General features: G+C 36.0%; 2 protein-coding genes across 5 annotated transcripts; both read left to right on the forward strand.

Annotated features, from left to right (window-relative positions):
* Positions 1-1,965: 1,965 nt before the first annotated feature.
* On the forward strand, positions 1,966-11,733 carry EIF4G (eukaryotic translation initiation factor 4G). 2 transcript variants are annotated; one of them, XM_059578989.2, is made up of 10 exons: positions 1,966-2,095; positions 2,200-2,420; positions 2,642-2,796; positions 3,026-3,175; positions 3,323-3,396; positions 3,524-3,580; positions 3,878-5,311; positions 5,410-8,582; positions 10,831-11,025; positions 11,113-11,733. In XM_059578989.2, the coding sequence occupies exons 2-10, from the start codon at positions 2,257-2,259 to the stop codon at positions 11,441-11,443; spliced, it is 5,733 nt and encodes a 1,910-aa protein (XP_059434972.2). In that variant the 5' UTR covers positions 1,966-2,095; positions 2,200-2,256; the 3' UTR covers positions 11,444-11,733. The 2 variants fall into 2 exon arrangements, with proteins under 2 accessions (XP_059434972.2, XP_059434971.2); XM_059578988.2 differs by having other exon boundaries at positions 1,966-2,077.
* A 1,017-nt stretch (positions 11,734-12,750) lies between these two features.
* On the forward strand, positions 12,751-19,936 carry LOC132177718 (zinc finger BED domain-containing protein RICESLEEPER 2). Of its 3 annotated transcripts, XM_059590159.2 has the most exons (6): positions 12,751-12,910; positions 14,647-14,755; positions 17,540-17,884; positions 19,046-19,174; positions 19,272-19,581; positions 19,679-19,936. In XM_059590159.2, the coding sequence occupies exons 2-6, from the start codon at positions 14,702-14,704 to the stop codon at positions 19,783-19,785; spliced, it is 945 nt and encodes a 314-aa protein (XP_059446142.2). In that variant the 5' UTR covers positions 12,751-12,910; positions 14,647-14,701; the 3' UTR covers positions 19,786-19,936. The 3 variants fall into 3 exon arrangements, with proteins under 3 accessions (XP_059446142.2, XP_088370145.1, XP_088370146.1); XM_088514019.1 differs by lacking the exons at positions 12,751-12,910; positions 14,647-14,755; positions 17,540-17,884 and having other exon boundaries at positions 17,894-19,174; XM_088514020.1 differs by lacking the exons at positions 12,751-12,910; positions 14,647-14,755; positions 17,540-17,884; positions 19,272-19,581 and having other exon boundaries at positions 17,894-19,174; positions 19,679-19,776.
* Positions 19,937-26,324: the final 6,388 nt, after the last annotated feature.

Below are 26,324 nucleotides of genomic sequence, written 5' to 3' on the forward strand. Positions count from 1 at the left end.
CTATTGATCATTAATTTATCAATAAAGTACATCTTATGTTCAAAAATAGAAAAAAATAATAATTAAGAACCCAAAAATGAATTTTGTTAGAACAATTTTATGTCTAACAGTTTTCGGTATGATGTGAATTGCGCATTATTTGGGGAATCGGGGCGTTCTTGATCTTTAATACGTCATTCGCGTTCCCACAATCGCTTCAAAATAACAAGAGCGTCAAAAGATCCACCAACGTCAGCCTAAGTGAGTTTATGAGGGAAATAGTTCAGTTTGCCCAATGTACAATAATTGAGCCATATTCTGTATTCTTGAGTATAAGAGTTTGAGACTGTGAAAATGTATTTTTATGCCTTGTGTGAGTTAATTTGGAAGTTCTAAGAGCTAGAATTGGACATGGTCTCTTACTCCAATTAAAACCTTGAATAAACTTCTGTAGCTAGATTCTCTCAATAGAACCCCACTTGAATTATATCTTCTGCTATTTAATTAATAGCTCTGAGCCTATCAATGACCTCGAGGCCCAAAATCTAATGGGCTTATAGTGCAATTTATTCCCAACAAATTTCAACCTAATATAAGTTGTAAACCTTGTAAATAGCTACACATGTTAATTTTCATAGAGACAATTTTTTATTTTATTATTATTATTATTATTTTTTTAAGTTGGGTTAAAAAAATTCTTTAAACTCAGTCAATTAAACTGATATATGCCTTTAAAATCAGTTAATTTATTAAAAATACATGCCATAATCACATGCCCTAACGACATATATGAATTGAATAAAGTAAGTTAAAATAAAGTATTCCAACTCAATTAAAAATAAAACTTTATCTTTTTCACATATCTAGTTGCTTTTAAGGTAAGAGGAACCAGTTAAATACTAGCGAGTATTAGAAACCCAAATGACTTTATGGATCCAACTGCCTTACAACTTTGATTGCTTATCAAGATGGAAAAACCTAACTTTTTAAAAGCTATTTCTTTTGGTTGGGTAATAACCAAGTGTGCCATCCTTGGAAATTGGTCCATGTGTTCGACGGATATATAGTTCTTATTGAGTTGTACCTTGACTTTTGCCTAATCATAATTCTGGTTTTATCACATTTTATTAGGTTTAATGCTGTTGAGGTATTTGTGGTAAAGTCCATTATCAAACGATGGCATTGGTTTCAAAAAGTATCAGTAATGGTACTTGTATAAATTCAAGAAACATAAATGATATTTTCGTCTATAAAATTTACAATATATCCCATATAGCTTATTAACATCATTAAAGAGGCACCTCCACTGCCTTTGGCCTACGAGTATCTTAGCCATCTCTGGGGTCTCTCTCAGGCCATTCTCAGCTTTTAAGGGTGGTCTGTGAGCTACCCTTAGCCACCCGTGAAATGATTAGCCAATCATAAATGAGTCATAGGAGGTGGCTGAAAGCCTGAAACCACCCCTAGATGGCACGAGAGTGAACCTTCGGTGGATATATAATATTTTTTTGAAATCGAGGCTAACACCAAAAAAGTTATTAACCTTATTTTATTTAATGACCTTTTTTTTTTTTCTTTTTTTTTTTTCGGATGAAAATGGAGAAGAGGGGAACTAAAAAGGGGGTCTTTTCCTATTCTAATGCAAGTTTAATTGTGTGATTTGAACTCTAATCAAACTCATAATTTATTTACATAATACATAATTGTACAATTTAGTTTCCCAATCAATCTCTTATTCGGAATAATATTCCAATACAAGAAGTACCATAATTAGGTGGGCGACGCAGTAAAAAAAAAAAAAAAAGCATATAAAAGAGCGAGAAGAGCTCTGCGATCTCCTAAAAAACCTGGTCAGTTTGTTACCACATCACACCCCCACAAAGCTCTCTCTCTCTCGCAGTAAAAACAAAATTCCATTTAGTTTTCTTTATTTATTTATTTATTACCAAATCACCCTCACCCAATTTCCCTTATTGCTCTCCAATTCCCTCTTTTCTCTTTTATCTCTCTTTCTTTCTCTTTCTCTCAGTTTCCGTTTTTCACCTTCTCTGATGAGCGTCCAATAAACCCTAACTTTCGCTACACTCTCACTCCGCAGGTGCTTCACTCTCTCTCTGTATGTGTGTGTGTGTGTGTGTGTGTTTGTGTTTGTGGGAGATTGTGTTTTGGTTTGGTTTGTTGTGGCGGGTTTTGATGTGGTTGGATCTTGTTTGGCTGCAGAGAAAGTTGGTAAGGGAAAGAGAAAGCAAAGGCAAGGGAATCTAAGGGCTAGGATATATGTCCTACAATCAATCAAGGTCGGACAAGAACGATTCGACACAGTACCGGAAATCCGATAGGCGATCCACGAGCTCCAACCAGCAGCGGGGCTCCTCAGGCGGTTACGTTAAGGGCGGCGGGCCCGCCCCTTCTCCGTCATACGGGTTATCCTCCAGCCGCGGGTAAGGATTCCTGGGGTTTCGGATTTCCAATCTTTTTGGTATGTTTTTGGATTGTGAGGGTTTGTTAGAAGTTAGGGTTTTGATGGCTGTTTTGCGGTCGATAGGGGAATTAGGGTTTGGTTTTTTGTTTGTTTTGGTGGTTTGTGATTTGGGTTTTTTTTTTTTTTTTTTTTTTTTTTTTTTTTTTTTTAAATTTATTTTTTTATGTGTGCTTGTTTCAGTTTTAAGAGGAATAACAATAATGCACAAGGAGGAGGGCAGTCTAGGGCAAGCGTGCCCACTGTGAATAATTCCTCTTCGTTGGAGTCTAGTAATGTGTCGACGCCACGTAGTGCTGCTGTACAGAATGGTTCCCATGTGCAGCCCCAATTTCATGGTAAGATTGTTTTTCTAAAAGAGTTTAATCAAAAGAGAAAAAAATTGTCTTTTAGAGTTATGGTTTGTTGCTTTGTGAATTTTGTTTGAGAATGTTGATCCATTTTTTTTGTAATTGAAGGAAGCGAGTTTTATGATGGATATTGCCTGTTTGATTGGGATGTAATTTGTTCCTTTTTTGTTTTGTTTTTTTGTTTTTATATGGCGTTTGTTTTTATGGTGTGTGGTAGGAGCCTCTGATATGCCGATTACAAGCCCAGCTGCCAAGCCAGCTGAGTTGCCGGCTCCTCAGAGAAGCAACCGGACTGTTCCGAAGGTTCCAACTCCTCAACCTAGCTCCATGAACTCTGACTCGGCAGCTCCCAGAACACCTATAAAGGGTATGACTAGAAACTTTGGATATATTTCCACTATGCATGAATTATAAGAATTTTGTTATAATGTGGGAGACTATTTATCTTGACATTGACTTGCAGTAGTAGAATAATATAACTAATGATATGCTTTTAATGGTTTCTACGGATCAGCCACTGGAGATGCGTCTAAGGCGTTCTCCTTTCAGTTTGGGTCCATAAGTCCTGGTTTCATGAATGGGATGCAGGTATGCTTATGGTCTCACATTCACTAAATGTAAATTGTGAATTTTTTTTTTCTCTATAGAATGGCGATATACATTTTTCTAACCTTATTTAAAGATTCAATTGGTTGTGTGATTTTCGTGTTTGTAGGTTCCTGCTCGAACTAGCTCAGCGCCCCCAAATTTGGATGAGCAAAAACGGGACCAGGTCTGTACTTAGTTTTTTTTGTGTCTCGTCTTCTGGTCTGCTTGTTTATTAAAAGTCTGTCACTTAATGGTAGCACCCTCTGTCCTCCCTCCTTTTCGTCTATTGTTTCAGGTACTATGGAACTTTGCATGATGTACTTTTCAAACTTGGCATATTTTTTTTGTACCGTTTCCTTTGTGCTTGGTCAGATGGTGTTAGGATAATTCAACTACTCAGTTTGGGATGTTGGAAATTTATGGCGCTTGGCATTTATATTTTAATAATATAAGAAACCTTTGTGTGATTTTTGATCTGCAGGCACGCCATGATTCTTTTAGATCTGCTCCTCCATTGCCAACTCCTTCTGCTCCCAAGCAGCCGTTACTGAGGAAGGATGCAGGTGCTGTTAATCAACCTAATACTGGGGAGGCATATCCAGTGCCCAAAGCCAAAAAGGATGCACAAGTCTCACCTGCACCACCAGTGAGCCAACAACAGAAGCCTCCTGGTCTTCCTATGACTGGGATGTCCATGTCAATGCCGTTTCACCAGTCACAGGTATCTGTGCAATATGGTGGCCCCAACCAACAGCTTCAATCCCAGGGTATGACAGCCGCCCCTTCGCTTCAAATGCCGATGCATATGCCTTTAGCGATGGGAAATCCGTCCCAAGTGCAACCATCTGTGTTTGTTCCAGGTCTCCAACCCCATCCTATGCAGACTCAAGGAATTATTCATCAAGGCCAGGGCATGAGTTTCACCACTCAAATGGGTCCACCTCAGTTGCCCCCTCAGTTGAGCAGTATGGGAATCACCATGTCCCCACAGTACCCCCCTCAGCAGGGAGGAAAATTTGGTGGTCAGCGTAAAACTACTGTCAAGATTACTCATCCAGACACACATGAAGAGTTGAGGCTTGATAAACGGGCAGATTCTTATTCTGATGGTGGGTCATCTGCTCCTCGGTCTCACCCTAATGTGGCTCCTCAATCCCAGCCTATTCCATCATATGCACCTCCTCATTCTCTGAGCTTTTATCCTTCCAATTCTTACAATGCCAGTCCTATATATTACCCACCTCAGAGTTCGGTTCCTTTAACAAGTAGCCAGATGGCACCCAGTTCCCAAGCGCCAAGATTTAATTATCAAGTTGGCCAGGGTCCCCAAAACATGACGTTCATGAATCCTGCTCTTAGTTCCCTACCTGTTAATAAGACTGGGACCCAAATGCATGGTGTGGCTGACCTAACAAACTTGGAACATTCCCGTGATGTACATACTATAATCTCCTCTGCTCCATCAACAACGATACCAGTTACAGTTAAGCCAAGTGCTGGTTCTATTGGAGAAAAGGTTGCAGACTCAATGCGGCCAAGTAGCTCACATGGTGTTGAAAAGGGTGAATCTCCTAAACATGTGAGGCCATCTGGTGAAGCTAGCTCAACACATCCTCAAAGGGATTCGGAGATTTGTTCAGAAAGCTCTTTGCAGCAGTCTAAACACGGCACTGAATCATTGGTGTCCAAGTTGTTGCCGGTGGTTACTAAACAGTCAGCAGTGTCTGCGGTTGTTTCTTCTGAGGGCCTGGTATCCAATCCATTATCCTCTGCTTCAGTTTCTCCATCTGAGGAATCTACAGTAGTTGTGCCTAATAATGAGGGCAGAAGAAGGGAAATCCTTGGTAGATCAAACTCTATGAAAGATCATCAAAAGAAGACAGGCAAGAAAGGACACATCCAATTACAGCATCAGGTACTTTTGTGCTGTATTACCCTTTCTTTTAATTATTTTCCAATTTAGTTTAGCCCTTTTTCTTTAATCTTTATGCAAAAATTTACACTTTTCTACAGGTTGGCTCCCAATCTACTTCATCCTCACATTTGCATTCTCGGGCTCTAGAGCACAGTATATCTTCTAACAGTGGAGTTCCTGGAGCTGTAGAAGCTAAACCAGCTCTTGCTACACCTACAACTAGTGAAGGTGTTTCATTATCCGGGCAATCACTGTTAACAGTTGGTGGTGCTACTGATGCTTCTGAATTAAAGGTTGAAAGTGTTGGAGAAGGCTCCACCAGTGTCTCATCTGAAATTCCTGGTCCTGGAATCATTGTTGATACCTTTGAGACTGCTCACCATGCTAAGCTAGATGAATCATCATTGCAAAATGAAGAATTACTAGATGAAACTGTGGGAAAGGATGAACAAGGAGAAAGCAGATTGCCTGAAGTGGGTTTGAAACAAGATGTTAAGAGTAGTGAGATATCATTGGATCCTATTTCGTTAAAATCCTTGGAACATATTAAACATACTGAGGGCAAACAATCTGGACAGGATTCGGATCTGAAGGCAATAACTATAAGTGATGAGGTCCTAACTTTAGAGACTGCACAGATAGAGATCACTGAACTTGTGGACTGTCATGCAGAGATGGATGGGACAACTGATTTCACAGATGTTGGAAGTTCTATTGGTGAGAAGACCTCAACTTCAGATGTTCCTTCAAGGAGTGATAGCATAGACAGTAAAGATGTTGTTACAATGTCTGGTATATCAGATCAGCAGTCTGCTCCTATTTCGACTCCTGATCTTCTGGAAGCAACTTTAAAACACGAAGGGGAAGGTGCAGAGAACTTTGGCGGTGATTTGGTCTCTTTTGCAGCATCAGTTTCGAAGGATAAGCCAAGCCTTGATCTTAGTAAGGCAAAGAGTAGTACTAAAGGAGGAAAGAAGAAGAGAAAAGAAATTCTTCAGAAAGCCGATGCTGCTGGGACCACTTCTGATCTTTATAATGCATATAAGGGCCCGGAGGAAAAGAAGGAAACTGTTGTGTCTACGGATAGTACTGAGAGCACTTCTAATAGTGCCGATGTGAAGCAGGCATCTGCTGATGCTGTCGAAGTAGATGCTATAGAAAGTGAAAAGGGTGGGATGAGCAAAGCTGAGCCTGATGATTGGGAAGATGCCGCTGACGTATCTACACCAAAATTAGAAGTTTCAGATAATGGACAACAGGTTATTGGAAGACTGGATAATCATGACAAAGATGAAGAAGTGATTACAGCCAAAAAATATTCCAGAGATTTCCTCTTGAAATTTGCAGAGCAATATAATGACCTTCCGAAAGGTTTTGAGATTACATCTGATATAGAGGCCTTGATGAGTGCTAATTTCAATATCTCTCATCATGTTGAACGTGATTCATACCCTAGTCCTGGGAGAATAGTAGACAGGCCAAGTGGGGGATCTCGAATTGACCGTCGTGGTAGTGGCGTGGTCGAAGAAGACAGGTGGAGTAAAGTATCTGGTAATTTTAGTTCGGGGAGGGATCCACGTCCAGATCTTGTTTATGGAGGTAATGCAGTAGGGTTTCGACCTGGACCAGGAGGCAATTATGGTGTTCTCAGGAACCCACGTGTACAGACACCCATGCAGTATCCAATACTGTTGGGGCCATCCATGGGTTCTCAGGGAGGAATGCCTAGAAATAACCCTGATTCTGAAAGGTGGCTGCGTGCTACCAATATTCAAAAGGGTTTAATTCCTTCTCCTCATACTCCATTACTGGTGATGCACAAAGCTGAGAAGAAATATGAAGTGGGTAAAGTGACAGATGAGGAACAGTCAAAGCAAAGGCAATTGAAAGCTATTCTAAATAAGCTTACTCCACAGAACTTTGAGAAACTTTTTGAGCAAGTGAAAGCAGTTAACATTGACAATGCTGCCACTCTAAATGGTGTCATCTCACAGATCTTTGACAAAGCTTTAATGGAGCCTACTTTCTGTGAGATGTATGCTGATTTCTGTTGTCATCTGGCTGGGGAGTTGCCTGATTTCAATGAAGATAATGAAAAGGTAACTTTCAAGAGAGTGCTTCTGAACAAGTGCCAGGAGGAATTTGAGAGAGGGGAAAGAGAGCAAGAAGAAGCTAATAAAGTTGATGAAGAGGGTGAGATCAAACAGTCTGCAGAGGAAAGAGAAGAGAAGAGAGTCAAGGCTAGAAGACGAATGTTGGGTAACATTCGATTAATTGGGGAGTTGTACAAGAAGAGAATGTTGACTGAGCGAATAATGCATGCATGTATACAGAAATTGCTGGGTCAGTTGCAGGATCCTGATGAAGAAGATCTTGAAGCTTTGTGCAAATTGATGAGTACTATTGGGGAGATGATCGACCATCAAAAAGCTAAGGAGCATATGGATGCATATTTTGATAGAATGAAGACATTATCCAATAACATGAATTTATCTTCTAGGGTCAGGTTCATGTTGAAGGATGCAATTGATTTGAGAAAGAATAAATGGCAGCAGAGGAGGAAAGTTGAAGGGCCGAAAAAGATTGAGGAAGTGCACAGAGATGCTGCTCAAGAGCGGGCTCAAGTTAGCAGGATGGGTCGTACTTCGAGCATAAACCAATCGGCAAGAAGGGTACCTATGGAGTTTGCTCCAAGAGGGTCAACAATGTTGTCTTCCCCAAACGCTCAGACAGGTGGTTACCGTGGACTGCCTACTCGTGGTTATGGTGCTCAGGATGTTCGGACAGAGGAAAGACCGTCTGGCCCCTTGCCGCAAAGACCTATTGGTGATGATTCTATTACTCTGGGACCTCAAGGTGGTCTTGGGAGAGGAATGTCAATTAGAGGATCGCCAGCAATGTCAAGTGCACCTGTGGCTGATATACCTTCCGTGGCTGCAGACTCCAGAAGAACGGCAGCTGGTTTGAATGGTTATGGTACTGTATCAGAGAGGACAACTTATGGCACAAGGGAGGATCTCAACCCAAGGTATATTCCGGATAGATTTGCAGCTCCAGCTGCATATGATCAAATAAGTCCTCAAGAGCGAAATGTGACTTTGGGTAACAGAGACTTAAAGAATGCAGATCGAAGTTTTGATAGATCTCTTGCAACTTCATCACCTGCACGAGGACAGGGAACATCTTGTCCTCAAAATGTTCCTTTGGAAAAGGCGTGGCCTGAAGAGCGCCTTCGGGAAATGTCCATGGCAGCAATTAAAGAATTCTACAGGTATCATCTTGTTTTGTGCATGCATTAATCATCCTGTTATTCTTGTCATTTTTACATTTTAGTTTAGAAAATTTTGCATCATCTACATTCTAGTGTATGGGTGCTTACATTAAAACCTCTGTGCATTTATCTAGTACTGATGTATCCAAAGAATATTAGCTTAAAATGGAAAGTAAGGCTGAACAGTGAATCTTCAATAAAATTTGATGTGTGATTTTCAACTTCCGTAATCTTAGATTGCTTGATTTAAGTACAGAGTAGTCTGCGTATTATATTTTGCAACTGATGTCCCTAATGCTGCATGTTGTCAAATAAAATAATCGAGCAGACTATGGGTCTTTTTGCTTCTTTGCTTTGAATAGTCAATTTTTCTTGGAGTGGAATTAGACAAAGACGGGCTAGAATGTTAAATTATGCCCATGTTATTTGTTTTGAGGCATTTGTCGATGAAAGTGGTGGCGAGTGTGTTTATGGCTTATTTATCTGGTACTGTGTTGGTGCATGCTTGTCACATTTGGACCTCAGGAGTGTGGAGTAACAGATTAATAGCTTTCTTAAAAGTTGTAGGTGTGCTTCCCATTTTTTGGTCTTCCATTTTATTGTTTTTGGAACAGTGCATTTCCTTGGATTATTTAGACTTGGAAATAACTAATTGTTCTGACTTGTACTACTAGTTATTCTAAGAGGTTTTTTTTTTTCCGACTTCATAACAAATTATGGGATGTAGTACTCAATCAGAAGATGGGCCTTAAGAAGTCTATGATTTAGGGTAATTTACTTCTTCTGTGAATTGTATTGTGGAATTCATACTTTGCTGCTTGTGTCACCAGCATTTTTTTTTTTTGTTAATTAGTTTTAGAAGAATAAGAGAACTCTTAGCCTGCTTTTAGGGAAAGTAACTTTCAACATGTAGATGTAGGAAATATTAATTAGAGGGTATTTTATGCTTTTGGTTTAAAAAAGTGTTATGACATGACATAAAAGTTAAAACTGTTTTTGTGCTTTTTTTTTGTTGTATTTTTAATTGTTTGTTCATGTATTTTTCTTGAGAACATAAAATAAAAGACAAAAAACAAAATTTTAATAAACATGGCCTTAGTTTCTTTCGGTGTCTTTGGGTCGAGGGAATTGGGTGAAACTTGTTAAATCATTAATTGTCCCTAAAGCTTAAGTTGATAAAAATTATAAATTTAATTATTTAATTAATATTTTATAATACACTTTCTTACATGTGAGCTTAAACTCCTTAACAAATGAAAACACAACACGTGAAATATTTAATTAAAATAGGTCTAAACAATAGAGTTAGGGTCTGATTTAAGACCTTTGCTCTGATACTGTATTAAATTACTACTTATCCCAATAGTTTGGGTGAATTAATTAGTGTTCTAACAAAACTCCAATTTGAACAAGCCGAATTAGATTTTATTAGGTATGCCCAAGGTTTTGGGAATCAACCTGGTTAATAGTCTATATATATTTTTTTCTATTATTTTGTGTTTAGTATTTTCACCCTTTAATTAGTGGTGCCATAGTTCAGTGACTTGATGAAGGTTTTATTCTGATACTATTGTGGTAATGATTTCTCATCTTGTTGGATTTTTTGAAATGATCTAGATGAGACTCGTTAACAATGTGCTTAATTCATATTATCTGTGGTGTGGTCTCCAAGGGTTTCAGTGTGTCATTTTTGAAGCATTTGTTGCTTTCAAATTAGAAAGAATGAATAAATAATAGATAGTAGTTGTTCAAGAATTAGGTTGGTGGCAAAAGGTGAAGGTCATTTATTACTTTCAAGGAAGACATTTGATGTACAAGAGTGAACAGCACAAACTGTGTTTCATGAAGGGGTGTATTTAATAATGCTTAGGCAACAACCAAACAACATGATGCTAGGCCTTTTCAGCTTGTTTTTGAGAACTCTCTTTCTTTTGGCTGTATAATAGGACTCTTGTCATTTAAACTGCTTTGTGAGATAATGATGTGGGGGTTAGTACCTCTTGCACCTCAGCCAAGGCACATCGCAGAAGGTTTAAGGTGCTTGCCTAATCCAATTGAACTGTGATTGTGTTGATTTATTGGGCTGAGGAATATACTTGAATTCATCTGTGTATTTGTTTCTTGGTATCTACCTGCATACGTGTAGTTTTTGCTGTTGGGATAGTTGTGATATATGGCTGTCAATAATAATATAGAGATTCCATACTTGTTTATCAACAATACTTGATGGAAGTTATTTAATTTTCAGTGCCAGAGATGAGAAAGAAGTCGAATTGTGCATTAAAGAGTTGAATTCCCCAAGCTTCCATGCATTGATGGTATCCCTATGGGTCACAGACTCTTTTGAGAGGAAGGACATGGAACGGGATGTTTTGGCGAAGCTTCTGGTCAATCTTACAAAATCTCGGGATGGTGTCTTGAGTCAAGCCCATCTCATCAAAGGGTAAAAGACATTTAACAATAATATCCATTGTTGTATTGGCACACTAAAAATTTATTTACATTCTGCTGCTTTCCTCCATCTGGGCAGGTTTGAATCTGTTCTGACTAATTTGGAGGATGCTGTAAATGACGCCCCAAGAGCTCCGGAGTTTCTTGGTCGTATATTTGCCAAAGTCGTTACAGAAAATGTGATCCCTTTGAGAGAGATTGGGATGTTAATACATGATGGAGGAGAGGAGCCAGGTCGTCTTCGAGACTTGGGGCTTGCAGGAGATGTTCTTGGAAGCATTTTGGAGATGATAAAATCAGAGAAAGGGGATTCTGTCTTGAGTGAAATCCGTACAAGCTCCAATTTGCGTTTGGAGGATTTTAGGCCTCTAGATCCTAACAGATCAAGAAAGTTAGAAAATTTTATTTAGAGGAGGGATATTGGTGCTCATTGGATCTTCTTAGGAAGAAAAAAAATGAAAGGAAGAGATAATTCGCTAGTGTTCTTAGGGTACTTATTAATTAATTTGCAAATGAATTATTTTTCTTTGGGTGGGTGGGGATTTATATATTTGGGTTGTCCTCCTCCTTGTCTTAATATTATTCTTCAAATGTTAACTGCAATTATGAAAGGTTCAATTGAGCATCAGAAATTTTAGGTCTCCCAACTTAAATTTTCTTGGTCTTGTTGCGTGAGAATGAGATTGTCAGTTCAGAGTCATATCAGTTCTCATTATTTTATGAATAATGTTGCTTGTTTCCATTTTTCATGTTAGGGATGACAGTATGACACTAGCTCTTCCAAACCCGAACTTGTTATTAACAATTCATGTGATATCAAATAATATATTTTGGACTTTTTTTTTTAAAATTGTTTTAATATTAGGAGATATAGTTGTATTTTTCACAACTTTAGATTCGTGAGTCAGATCATCAATTTCTCTAAAGATGTTAATTAGTTTGATGAAGAGAAGGATTTTGACATTCAAAATTACTTTTTCTTGGGACAAAGATGAAACCTGCCGAAATTAGTGACATTATTAGTTCGACGAATGAAAACGACTGTCGATGAGAAATTTAAAATGACTTTTGACATTCACTAGACTATTAACAAACGAATATTTTTTTTTATTCAAACAGAGTTTTTGAGTATTAAAATCACTTTTAGGCCTCTTAAACGTAATTTCAAACAAGTCTTTAGTATTATAGACATCGCTGTATTGCCTCTCACATATTGAACTACTTATTTGTGACACTTTCCTGTGAGATATTCTCTGTTGCCTAAAGTTAAGCATACAAAAACACAAATCTCCCCCAAAATCCCAAGCAGTAAGAAATTTTAATTTGCTTTTTCTGGTTCTTGTTCCCTGAACAAGAGAACAACTTTTTTCAATCAGTCAAGACCTTCTTTTCCTTTCCCAATTCCCACCACAACTGCAAAAATATCAGCTAAAATTGAAACTTATGACTAGATAACCAGCCAGCAAGATTACCATTTTTATCAACTCTCAGTTAAACAACAAACATGAAAACTGGAATAATAGTTAAGAAATAAAGACGGAAGGTGAAACATGGAGATGCGGGGTATCGATCCCCGGGCTAGAAAATGAGTATCCAACAAAATTGAAAAAAGAAAAAAAAGAAATTCCTACTTTTATTACGCTTATGCCATTGCCAGGTCACATCACCAGATAACTCATCGAAAACATTTTCCCCCTATTCTGTTTCGCCAAAAACTCTTTCCCCCCATTTTGTTCCGCCAAAAAACTCCTTCCCAAGTCGTGCGACGCCTCACTCGCCGACAACCACCGTACGCCACATTCGCTGTACGGCGCCGCCAACATCTACTTCCAAATCGTACGACGCCAAACATCCACAACCACCATACGCCCCCTTCTGTAAGTGTGATTTCTCATATTTCTCAGATTTTTCCTAACCTACCTCTCTTTCAACTTTGCAACAAAAGTCGTAGAAGCCTTATTCGGCAGTGAAAATTTTCTAGGCGGTTAGCTGTGATTTTTTTTTGTGTGTGTGTGTGTGTGTGTGGGTTTGCAGCGTTTGCTTTAATTTTTATTGTGAAATTTTCCTACGCGCTGGTTTGTGACATGATTAGAGTGATTGATCGTTGAAAAATCTAATGAAAGTTCATATGAATCTTGGGTTTGTTGATATTTTTTGTGGGCTATCTCTGTTAGTCTGTAGTGCTTTTTATTGTGATCTGAGATGCTGAGAAATGAGAGACTATGAAAATGACTGTTTTATGGTTCATTTCCTAAGATCGACATGCCACTACACCTCAAAATGTGAATGTGAATTATTGCCTCAATTGATGGTCCTAATTACTACAGTAAACAGTGTGTGCCAGAACTTGAAGTTGCCATTTCATGCATCTTAGTAGAGTAAGAATCTCGAAGGCTTGTATATATACGAATGCTTCTTGAGGTATCAAGGTCCTTTTTTTACCCTCTTTGGTCTACCCCTAATAAGACTTGCCAAAAGATAATCCAAAATCAATGTAAGGAGGATGAAAAACAAAAAAATGGTCAGCTGAAAAAACATGTATGACCGTTGCATTTAATGAATGCATAACATGCATAAGTTTTAGCATGTGGCAAACTGTTAGGAGGGACAGAGGCAGAGCCAGCTTGTGTTTGCGAATGCATATTTCTCCATGAGCGTGCATATCAGGAAATAATATCATATTACCATGTTTTATCCAACATTTAAGAGCACTTTATGACATTTGTTAGATGTTTGTTGTCTTTTATATCTAAGATGGGGAAAACATGCATAGTGTTGCCACATATCTTACTTTACTTTTGGTAAAGGCTTCATTTACTTTATAAGCTTTTTTGTTTGACATATTGGAGTTGGAACCAAAATTTGGTATCACATAATAAAGAATTTGAGAATGCAATATGTAAAGTTTCATGTTCGCATCAATGATTAATCTTTTAAGAAGCAATATCTGTATATGATTCTTTTGTGAGGAAGAGAAAGTCAGGAAGTTTAGTTTATTTAGTATTCAAATTAGTGTTGTCTATGCACAAGAAGCTGCAAGGAGCTAAAAAAATGGGACTAAAAACCATGTATGTATAATATATGTACTTCTGAATTCCTATCGATGTTATGTTAAAAGGTTTTTTTTTTTTTTTTTTTTTTTTACGTATTTTACGATGAAGACAAACCAACTAGTTGTTTATGTATTGTTGATGTACAAGTATGGGTATAATATTTGTGCATGCATTTCCTAGATCTATATCATTTCCCTATGATTAGTGAGGGTTCCTTTTCATTAACTGGATATGGTAATTTATTTTACAACAATGTTAGATTGGTGTTCTAAGATGTTGTTTTGATTAGACATTGTGATCGATATGGATGCTTAGAAAATGTTCAGAGGGGAAAGGAACTTAAATTTTTATATTTCATTATTTGGGGCATGAGAGGATAAACATTTTTAAGTTTTCACAATTCAAGGATAAATATTTTTATATTTCATTATTCGCTCTTATTGTGACTTCATAAAGATGCTGCTGCTTATGCTCATGACAGCCAGCCCCTGTTCATTTATTATATATGCTATGGATATCATTTTAAATAATGATTTTTGATGGATACATTTTTCTTTCAGTGGTTCCTCCAGCACATAACCTGTTGTTACCCATCCAGTGGACCCACAAGAAACCATGTCTGAAGAAAGCAATGCATCTACTGGATGTTCATATTGTGTAAACTTCAAGGTAATTTGTGAATTTTATCTATCATCTTTTTTTTCTTTTTTTCGTTGGTAATTTGTTTTTTGTTTTTTAAATTTATTTATTTTAAATTGTGACTTATTAGAATAGGTGTGAAGCTGCAGCATAATCATTTTTTTTTTTTTTTTTTTTTGGATTGGATTGATCTCCCTATATAGGGCTGGCAATTTTTAACAGACCAGTAAACTCGACATGAACCATCATAAATTAGCGGGTTAGGGTTTTGTATAATTAGGTTTGATCAATTTTGGGTTAACTAGAATTAAATTGTTTAATATATGGGTCAATTCCAGATCAACATGCTTAACCCATGGTTGATCCCCATAACCCTTATAAAATATAATTTAAATTAGATTTTATTTATATTTATATTTATTTTATTATTATTATTTTTTTTTACAATTAAAAAACAAAACCTTAATTAAAAGAGTAAAATGCTAAAAGTTGCAATGCTTTCGAGTTCTCACCTCTGATTCTCAATCTCATTCTCTCTTCTTTGAGTTCTCTCCCACTCTATTCAAGTGAAGGCTAAAGTAACACCAACTGTCCAACACCTACCGACCACCGTGACCACTCAGAAGAAAAGAACAGCCACCCTAAGTTCGTGACGGTGAAACCCATATATTTCTGTATAGTCCACGAGGTCTAATTATCATTCTCTTTTTTCTAATCTTTTTTGTTCGTTAATTTTTGTGTTTGATAGCTAAGGGGACAATGTTCTCATTCTATGTTTTTTCTAATCTTTTTTTGGTTATGTAATTTTTGTGTTTGAGAGCTAAGGGGACGGTGACGATTCTTTGTGATTAAGGTCTCTGCGTTTTTTATTGATAGGCTTGCATTACTTGTCCTTGTGCTCTAGTGTTTGCTCTATTTGGATCTAGCGTGATTGGCTTCAAGCTAACAGTATGTCCTCATTTCTTTTTCACCACGTCCCTTCCCTAAGCTTTTCTAGATTTAGTAGTACTCTTCGTCAGCAAAGCTTTGGAGTTGTTTGCTGTTGTTGAAAAGTGCCCATGGGTTTAGAGGTCCCACTACAAAAAACCTTTGTGTTAGGGACGTTTTGGAATGGGGTCGTTTTAACAAAACAACCCCACGAAGGGTTATTTTAATAGTAAAATGAACCCTCTTAGTAGGGCTAGCAATTTTGACACGACCCGCGAACCTGATACGAATTTAACAGGTATTGGGTTTGGGCTTATCGGGTTGACCCGATTAAGACCTGGTTAACAATTGTGTCTGGCATGTCGATCTGACGGGTAAACCGGGTGACCCACCAGACTCCTTTTCTTTTTAAAAGAAGAAAAAACCCTAAAAACTAAAGCCCCTAAGTTCCTAACCCTAAACATTCACTGCACCAGGCTCCCCCCCCCCCCCCCCCCCACCAAAACCCATAGCCACTCTCTCTCTCTCTCTCTCTCATCTCTGAAATTCTCTTCACCGTCTTCTGCGCCTCTCTCTGTGCACTCTATCTTTGAGTCTTCGTCTTCGATATCACGATTCACGCCTTCATGGTATGTCTCTCTCTCTTAAACTGGAGTTCTTAATAGCTTGATCTACGTTTAGAGGCCTTGGTCTTGGGGTTTGCTCCCTTGAAGATCCAAGATTCAACACCTCATGGGTGCAAATAATTCCTTGGAGTCACACCCCCTGGTGAAAAGCCAGCGATTTAACTAGTTCCGTGTAGCGAAACTTTCGAAGGCGCAGTGCACGAGACCAGGATTTACTTTGCATGTGTGGGTCTGAAGAACCCTGCCTTGGAGAGGTTCCCCAACATCAAAAAGTAAGACCCGATTAACAAACTGGAGCCACGTTTATCATGATTCATGCCTTCACCACCGTCTATTTGAATCAATTAGTTCCTATTAATTCTGGAGTTCTTTTGTGCTATTTGTGAAGTATTGGTTGGTTGGGAACTAGTTGCTTTGTCTTGCCATGATTTTTTGTATCAATTAGGTTTCTCAAATCTAATTGGACATTTTTATGTGAAGGCAGCATACATCTGGGTCGTTATTTTTTCAATCTTATGATTTCCACTTTGCTTGTATGATTGAATGCTAGAATAATATTAATAGCTTTCATAAATCTATTTTGAAATTTTTTCTTCCACACTCCGTTTTCTTTATAACCAAATGGAGTGTGTTTGGCTGCAGTGCCTAAGATTTTGGTTTGTGATAGAATTTTCTATGTGGTTCCCTATAGGTTAAAATGTTAATTTATTCAAATTAATATGTTTCAAGTATTACATTTTGTTTTTGTTTGGAATTAAGATAAGATAAAAATTTCTGGCATGCCCAATAATGCAACAAATCATTTTTGTTAAATTTTTCGTACTAATTGGTTGGTTATCAAATGGATAGAGTTGAATATACAACTTTGAAGCCAATATGCTGTATATTCCCATGGATTATTCAATCATTTAGATATGAACGATTGTGTTGCTGGGGGAAAACCTGCCAATATAACTTTTGCCTCCAGCTATTGGCACTTGTAAGTAAGCCATTATTGTTGTATACTTATGGAAAGAAGTTAGTTAATGGGGAAGAAAACAGTATATATTTGTGCTGTTTATTTTCTCCAGATTATATCTCACTTTGTAACAAATTACATTTACCTTTAAGTGCATTTTGGTTTGTCTTTCCTGAAGCTTTCTTGACTTATTTGATTGCATCATTTTTAAATCTTGCAACCTGAATGTTGTATAGTCATTGAATCTCATTAAACTAGTTGATACTTGATAGCATATATTTTAACTAATGATTATGTGTGTAGATGAATAATGAAGAACTTGTTGAAGATGCATTTGAGTCATTCGAAATTGACGATGATGTGGTTGAATTAAATTCACTAGAAGATGACTCTATTTCTATGGGGAATAGGAAAAAGACAAAGAAGCGTAGGAAGACTTCAATTGTTTGGCAATATTATGATATTGTTCCTAATATTGATCCGAATGACTCAGAGGTATGGGTAAAATGCAAGACGTGTGGTAATAAATATAGGGCTCGAAGTTCATATGGAACTGAAAATTTAAGAAAGCACAGTAAAGTTTGCGGGGGGAGAAACACTCATGATGTTGGGCAAATGCTCTTAGCTGGAAAAGCAGAATCTCTATCAGTAAGTGACTCTAAATTTGATCTTAAAAGATATAGAGAATTGTTGGTTGCTTCAGTTATTAAGCATGATTTGCCTTTTTCATATGTTGAATATGATGGTGTAAGAGAAACACATCAGTACTTGCGTGGTGATGTACCATTTATCTCTAGCAATACTGTTAAGGCTGATTTGGTTCAGATGCATCTGAGGGAGAAACAAATGGTTAAATCTATGTTGAATGTTTGTCCTGGGAGAATTTGTTTAACATCTGATTGGTGGACTTCTTTGACAACTGATGGGTATATGTGCCTTACTGCACATTTTATTACCAAAGATTGGGTATTAACTAAAAGGGTGTTAAACTTTTCATTTATGCCCCCACCACATACTGGTATATCTTTGTCTGAAAATATATATAATTTGTTACAAGAGTGGGGGATTGAGAACAAGATTTTCACTATAACATTGGATAATGTTTATTCCAATGATCTTTGTGTTGGGTTATTAAAACAAAAATTGAACATTAAGAAACCCCTTCCTTGTGAAGGTGAGTTCTTTCATCTGCGTTGTTGTGCCCATATTGTTAATTTGATAGTGCAAGATGGATTGAAAGAGATCAATGATGCTATCCAAAAGGTTCGAGATAGCGTGAAGTATGTTAAGGGATCACAAGTGCGAAAAAAAAAATTTCTTCAGGCTGTGAATCAAACGTCATTGGACAGTCATAAGGAGTTAAAACAAGATGTGCCAACCAGATGGAATTCTACATATCTTATGCTTGAGAGTGCTATTCACTATCGGCGTGCTTTTAGTTATTTGGAGATGACTGATAAAAACTATAAGCATTGTCCTACTGCACTTGAGTGGGAAAAGGTAGATAATATCAGTAGTTTCTTAGCTTGCTTTTACGAAGCTACATGTGCTTTTTCTGGTACAAAGTATCCCACTGCCAACTTATACTTTCCCGTAATTGCCATGATTTATGTGACCTTGAAGCAAAACCTTGTGAGTGAAGATGAGCATAAGAGCTTAATGGCAACTCAAATGATCTCTAAATTTGAGAAATATTGGTTAGAATTCAGTGAAGTGTTGGCCATAGCAGTTATCTTAGATCCTCGTTACAAGCTTCACCTTGTAAATTATTACTATACGAAGATTTATGGAGTTATGAATTCTGTACAGTTTGTGAATGTTCGTGATAAATTAAGGAACCTTTTTATGGAGTATAATGCTTCTTCTATAACTTCAAGTTCAAGCTCCATAGCTGTTCAGCGGCCCCAAGTACCTCGAGTAACACAAGCTTGGGAAAAGGTGAATAATATTATTAATTTATTATCTTATTAGTAACTTAGTATATAATATATATACTCTTAATTATTTATGTTTATATTTTCTCTTTTTTATGTAGGAATATTTAGCATTTTGTGCAGTTGATGTTAATTCACAAAAGAATCAATTGGAAATTTATTTGGAGGAACCTAGGTCTATGGATATGGATGATTCATTTGACATCCTTTCATTTTGGAAAGGAAATGAATTTCGCTATCCTAAAGTAGCTGCTATGGCTCGTGATGTTTTGAGTATTCCTATTTCTACTGTTGCTTCAGAATCCACTTTTAGTATTGGTGGACGTGTGATTGATCAATATAAGAGCTCACTCAAGCCTGATATTGTTGAGGCATTAGTTTGCACTAAAGATTGGTTATATGGAGATCAAGGTAATATTAGTTATTTGCATATTTAATTTATTCATTTACTTATATTATTTTTTTACTACACTATAATAGTACTAATTCTTTTTATTTTTTGATATAGAACTCACACAAATGAAGTTGGATAGCAAAGAAGATGTTTTGACAACTGATGTTAATTTTTGTGACATTCCAAATTCAGTTGGAGCACAATCTATTAATATTTTTTAAAATAAGCATATTTGTAGTGTTTTATAATTCATATATTTGATTGCATGGGATGGATTATGGATCCTTCAAGTGGACAACACTAGGCATAATGGCCCATGGGAACCTAATTTGTAATGAATCTAATGATGATAGAGTTTTGCTCTTTTTTTTTTATTATTATTTTGTTTTTGTTAGCTCTATTTTCTCTCTCTTTTTTTTTTTTTTTTTTTAATAATTTTCTTTATTGCTATGATGGAAATAGATTATCTAATATGTATAGAGTTGAAAATTGCTAATTTTTGTGAATGTTTTTATTCAATGGCAATTTGTTATTACATTATTTTTTCTATTTTTCATTTAGGGTTTTTTAAACGAATTGTGTCGGGTCGTGTTACTTGCTAAGAACACGGGTTATGTCGGATTATGTCTACTTGATATGACTCGGTTATTTTAAACGGGTCGTGTTTGTGTATAAGTTTATCGTGTCTACTCGTTTACTCGTTTTGCCAGCCTTACCTCTTAGAGCATTTCTAGCAAGAGTAACTATTTTAGCCATTCAAAATACCACTTTTTTTCATTTTAGCTGTTACTTTTTCAATTAAAACTTTAACAGATTATTTATTCTGGCTATTCTCAATGTTTTTTTATTGATTTTTATCCCAACCGTTTTTCTTCCCTTCTCGTCTCTCTTGTCTTTCTCTCTCTACCAGCAATGGAATACTGAACCAAACCATCAAATGATGAAGAACCCAAATGAAGAAAAACACAAAGCATCTCCAAAAAAGAAAAAAACAGATCGTGAAGAACCCATATGAAAAACCCACACCAGGCGAAGAACCAATATGAAAAATAAAAATAAAAATAACAGATTGTGTGAATCCATATTCATTAGATCAGTTTTCCCTCCAACTAGATCTAACCCAAACCCATCCTTTGTTTCCACCAAGCCACCGGACTTCATAGCCAAACACCCCCTTTTACCAATCGACCAAAAAAAACCAGAAAATCAACCCTCCAAAATCACCTTCTCCGATGAGTTTTGAAATTTTAAAAACGAAAAAAAAAAAATCAAACAGTAGGCGAAATTTCAATGAGAAGAGCAAGAGGGAGGGAGAGTATCAGAGGGAGAGAGAAAAGGGCTGGGTTGTTGGTATTGGAGCGAGTGAGAGAGAACAGCGAAAGGGATGGAGAAAGAAATGATTACAAAATTTTGTAGTTGTGAACAGTGAATAGGCTCTTTTGCCTATTTACTGTTTATGTTTGAAGAAAGAAAAAAAAGGCTGAGTTGGCTACTCTTATGGAGGTGAAAAATCACTCAAAATAGGAAAATTTAGCTATTATCACCCATTTGCCTATATAGTTAGAGATGCTCTTATTGTTGAAACAACCCCTTTTAGAAGGAGGGGTCGCTTCAACAGTGACGTGTGTTACTGATCTGCTCGAAACCCTCCCCTCCCTCAATCAAAACCTTCCCTCGTCTGCACTCGCCCTCGCCCTCCCTCTTTCACTCAGCTCTCTCTCTCTCTCTATGTATATATAATATGTTTGTTTAGTTACAAATTTATATGTGCATTATTTAAATTGATATACATATAAAATGATTTAAAGGACTTATTAAATTGATTAGGATTTTTTTTTTTTATATATGCATTTAATATAGGCTAGAAGGACTTACTAAATTGATATGCAATTAAATTTAAATGCATTTGTAATATGTTAATTAGATTTTATACTAGATTATTAGATTTGTAATTGCATGCAATTAAATTATTATTAAGTTTTCTTTTTGTTTTTTATGTTATTCTTTTCTAATTAACCTTTATTTCATGTCATGAGCTGCTTGAAATTTTAGAGAAAACTATCCATTTTGTCTCATTTTTTCTAATTTGGTAATTAATAATAGTATAGGGTTTTAGTTTTTCAATCATGTTATTTTGTCCCATTTTCTATCAATTTAATTTATATAAAAAACCATGTAAAATTAGGGCTGGCAATTTTGACACGACCCGCGAACACAACACGAAGTTATCGGATTTGGGTTTGATCTAAACGGGTTTCACGGTTATTTCGGGTTTGGTGGGTCAACCTGTGGGTTAAGCAGGTTGACCCGTCAGACTCGTTTAAAAAAAAAAAAAAAAAACCCCTAAACTAAAGAGTAAAGCCTAACCCTAACGTGTATCACATCCCTTTCTCTTCACTCTTCAGCCGTTTTTCAGACATCTACACCTCTCTCTCTCTCTCATCTCTAATTCTCTGTGCCTCTTGTTCCCTCTCTTCTCTTCACTAGTTCACTCTCCTCTTTCTCTCGCATCTTTGATTCTCTGCGCCTCTGCTCCCTCCCTCTCTTTTTCTCTCTCTCGGACCCTCGGCATGTACAAATCGCTACACTCTCTGTCTCCAATATGTCTTTCTATCTCTTGCTCTGAATTTGTTTTTCATTTTCTGTAATATTTTTTTTTCATTTGAAATCATTGGCAATTGCTTGTGGAACGAAAATGAAGTTGTGACATGTTTTTATAATTATCAAGCGTATTTTTGTCATTTATTTGCACAAAAGGACCCCAATAGTAATTTGAGAGAACATTGCAATAATTAAAAAGTCTAGAAATAATTGCAAATTGTTAGAGAGGATAAATGTGCTTTTCCCAAAATTTAAGGAACCTAAGAACTAAGAAGAAAGGTGGAAGAAGGGATAATCAGATTAATCAGTGGTTAGAGGGAAGTAGGAGATGTGGCAAGGTAGGAAAAAAGTGAAATTGAGGTGAAGTGAAATTGAGGTGAAGACTGAAGACTCGAAGAGTTCACTAGGCCTTTAAATAAATAAATTATTTTTTCTTCTCTATTTAAATAAACCTCATATTAAAGCCCTTTTACATTAAAATAATGTTAAGAAGAACAAAAAAATGCTACCCCAAATTTAGAATAACATTTTTAATTTCCTAGCTATTCTCTTTGATTAAAGAACACCAGTTGGGAATCATTTGGCTGAGACCTTCGTAAACATAATGAAGGCAGAGAATTTTTTCATCCATGAAGTCAACCCCTATTTTAAAATGTATACACATGCCTCGCACTATATCCTTCTTTTAGAAATGGAGCCATCATTAAAATATTAAATATGATATCTTCTACAATAATTATATTTTTTTTTGACATTTCATTTTGATTTGATTATCCAAAATAAGTAGCTTTATGGAAGTATATACTTTAACTAATGATTATGTGTATAAATGAATAAAAAAGTACTTGGGAGAGATTCGATTGAAGATGCATTCGACGACGATGTCATTGAATTAAATACACTAGAAGAAGATGTTTCTATTTCTATGGGGAATAAGAAAAAGGTAAAGAAGCATAGGAAGACCTCAATTGTTTGAATTTTTTTTTTGATATCGTTCCTAATATCGATCCAAAGGACATGGAGGTACAGGCAAAATGCAAGTTGTGTGGTAATCAATATAAGGCTCAAAGTTCATACGGAACTAGAAATCTAAAGCGGCACATTGAAGTGTGCGGGTGGAACAACACTCTTGATGTTGGGCAAATGCTTTTAGTTGGAAGTAAAGGGTCTCTGTCAGTAAGCGCCTCTAAATTTGATCCTAAAAGATATAAAGAATTGTTGGGTGCTGCAGTTATTAAGCATGATTTGCCTTTTTCATGCGTTGAATATGATGATGTAAGAGAAACACATCAATACTTGTATAGTGATGTACCATTTGTCTCTAGAAATACTGCTAAGGTTGATTTAGTTAAGATGCATCTGAGGGAGAAACAAAGGGTTAAATCTATTTTGAATGTTTTTTTCTGCGAGGATTTGTTTAACATCTGATTTGTGGACTTCTTTGACAACTGATGGGTATATGTGCCTTACTGCACATTTTATTAACAAAGATTGTGTATTAACTAAAATGGCGTTAAACTTTTCATTTATGCCCTCATCACATAATGATATATCTTTGTCTGAAAATATATATAATTTGCTACAAGAGTGGGGGGTTGAGAACAAGATTTTCACTATAACATTGGATAATGCTTATTCCAATGATGTTTGTATTGGGTTATTAAAACAAACATTGAACATTAAGAAAGTCCTTTGTGAAGGTGAGTTCTTTCATCTGCGTTGTTGTGCCCATATTCTTAATTTGATAGTGTAAGATGAATTGAAAGAGATCAATAATGTTATCCAAAAGATTCAAGATAGTGTGAAGTATGTTAGATGATCATAAGTGCGAAAACAAAATTTTCTTCAAGCTGTGAATCAAATGTCATTGGATAGTAATAAGGGATTAAGACAAGATGTGCCAACCAGATGAAATTCTACATATCTTATGCTTGAGAGTGTTATTCACTATCAGGGTGCTTTTACTTATTTAGAGATGATTGATTTAAGCTATAAGCATTGTCCTACTGCACTTGTGTGGGAATATGTGAATAATATCAGTAGTTTCTTAGCATGCTTTTACCAAACTACATGTACTTTTTTTGGTACCAAGTATCCCACTATCAACTTATACTTTCTCATAATTGCCATGATTTATATGACCTTGAAGCAACACCTTGTGAGTGAAGATGAGTATAAGAGCTTAATGGCAACTCAAATAATCTCAAAATTTGAGAAATATTGGTCAGAATTCAGTGTAGTGTAGTGTTAGCCATAACAGTTATCTTAGATCCTTGTTACAAGGCTCAATTTGTAAATTACTACTATACTAAGATTTATGGAGTTATGGATTCTGTAGAATTTGTGAATGTTCGTGATAAATTAGTCCAACTTTTTATGGAGCATAGTACTTCTTCTAGAGCTTCAAGCTCCATAGTTGTTCAGCCCCAAGAACATCGCAAAAAACTAGATTGGGAAAAGATGAATAATATTATTAATTTCTTAGCTTGTTAATAACTTAGTATATAATATATATACTCTTAACTACTTAATTATTTATGTTTATACTCTCTATTTTTCATGTATGAATATTTAGCATTTTGTGGAGTTGATGTTAATTCACAAAAGAATCAATTAGAAATTTATTTTGAGGAACCTAGGTCTTTGGACAAGAATGCAACATTTGACATCCTTTCATTTTGGAAAGGAAATGAATTTCGCTATTTTGAAGTAGTTGCTATGGTTCGTGATATTTTGAATATTCATGTTTCTACTGTTCATTTATAATTCACTTTTAGTATTGGTGGACGTGTGATTGATCAATATAAGAGCCCACTCAAGCTTGATATTGTTGAGGCATTAGTTTACAATAGAGATTGGTTATATGGATAACAATGTAATATTAGTTATTTGCATATTTAATTTCTTCATTTATTTGTATTGTTTTTTGACTACACTATAATAACACTAATTCCTCTTATTTTTTGATATAGGGCACACACAAATGAAGTTGGACAACAAAGAAAAGGATATTTTGACAATGGATGTCAATTCCTATGACATTCCAAGTTCACCTGGAGCACATTTCTGTGTTTCATAACTTTGATTGCATGTGATGGATCATGAATCCTTCAAGTGGACAACATCGGACATAATGGCTCATGAAAACCTAATTTGTAATGAATCTAATGATGATGGAGTTTTGTTTCTTTTTTCTTTTTTCTTTTGTTTTTGCTAGCTTTTATATATATATATATATATCCTTTTCTTAATATGATTTTACCTTGGTAAGTGATTTGTTGTTTTATGGGTTTAATTTCAAGAGATGTAATTGTTATTTGAATAAACAATAGATACATAGCCATAGGTACATACCAGCGACCATTCAGGATTTGAACGGCCATGGTAATGGCGGTAAAATATGCAATTTATAAAGGTGCAAAAAATGAACAAGAAGAAAAATAAGCCATCTAGAGGCAATTTCAACGTGAAAAATGTTATATATCACATTTTTATCTATATTGACCATACAATACTGATATGATACTCTTATTTGATTCTTGTTTTATTTAACCATGATTAATCTAATGAATTGTTGGGAGCATCACATCAGTATTAAAAGATGAATGTTTGATATAAATATTATCTAGCATTACTATTAATTTAAAGATTAGTTAAAACAGCTACATAACTACGTCAGTGTAGCATTACTCAGAACAAAATCATGAAAGAATAAATATATTATTCACTCATTTTATTACGAGTAATACTAAATACTTATATTTCATCTCACTTTTATACCATTGAGTCGATATGATATTGTTCAATAACCTTTTTTTTAAAAAAATAAAAATAAAAAATTGATCAATGAGTTGATGGACACCGTCACATTAGTCCCGACGCATTATAGTGAGATAGAAAATGAGTAATGGAACAAAATTGAAAGAAGTCAAGAACACTAGGAAAAAAAAAAAAAAAAATGCTAGTTTTATTACGCTTATGCCATTGCCAGGTCACATCACCAGATTACTCGTCCGAAAACATCTTCCCCCTATTTTGTTCCGCCAAAAACTCTTTCCCCCCATTTTGTTCCGCCAAAAACTCCTTCCCAAGTCGTGCGACGCCTCCCTCGCCGACAACCACCGCACGCCACATTCGCTGTACGGCGCCGCCAACATCT

Source organism: Corylus avellana, chromosome 2 (genome assembly GCF_965113065.1).
Source record: "Corylus avellana chromosome 2, dhCorAvel1.hap1.2, whole genome shotgun sequence".
In the NCBI taxonomy this organism is placed as follows: Eukaryota; Viridiplantae; Streptophyta; class Magnoliopsida; order Fagales; family Betulaceae; genus Corylus; species Corylus avellana.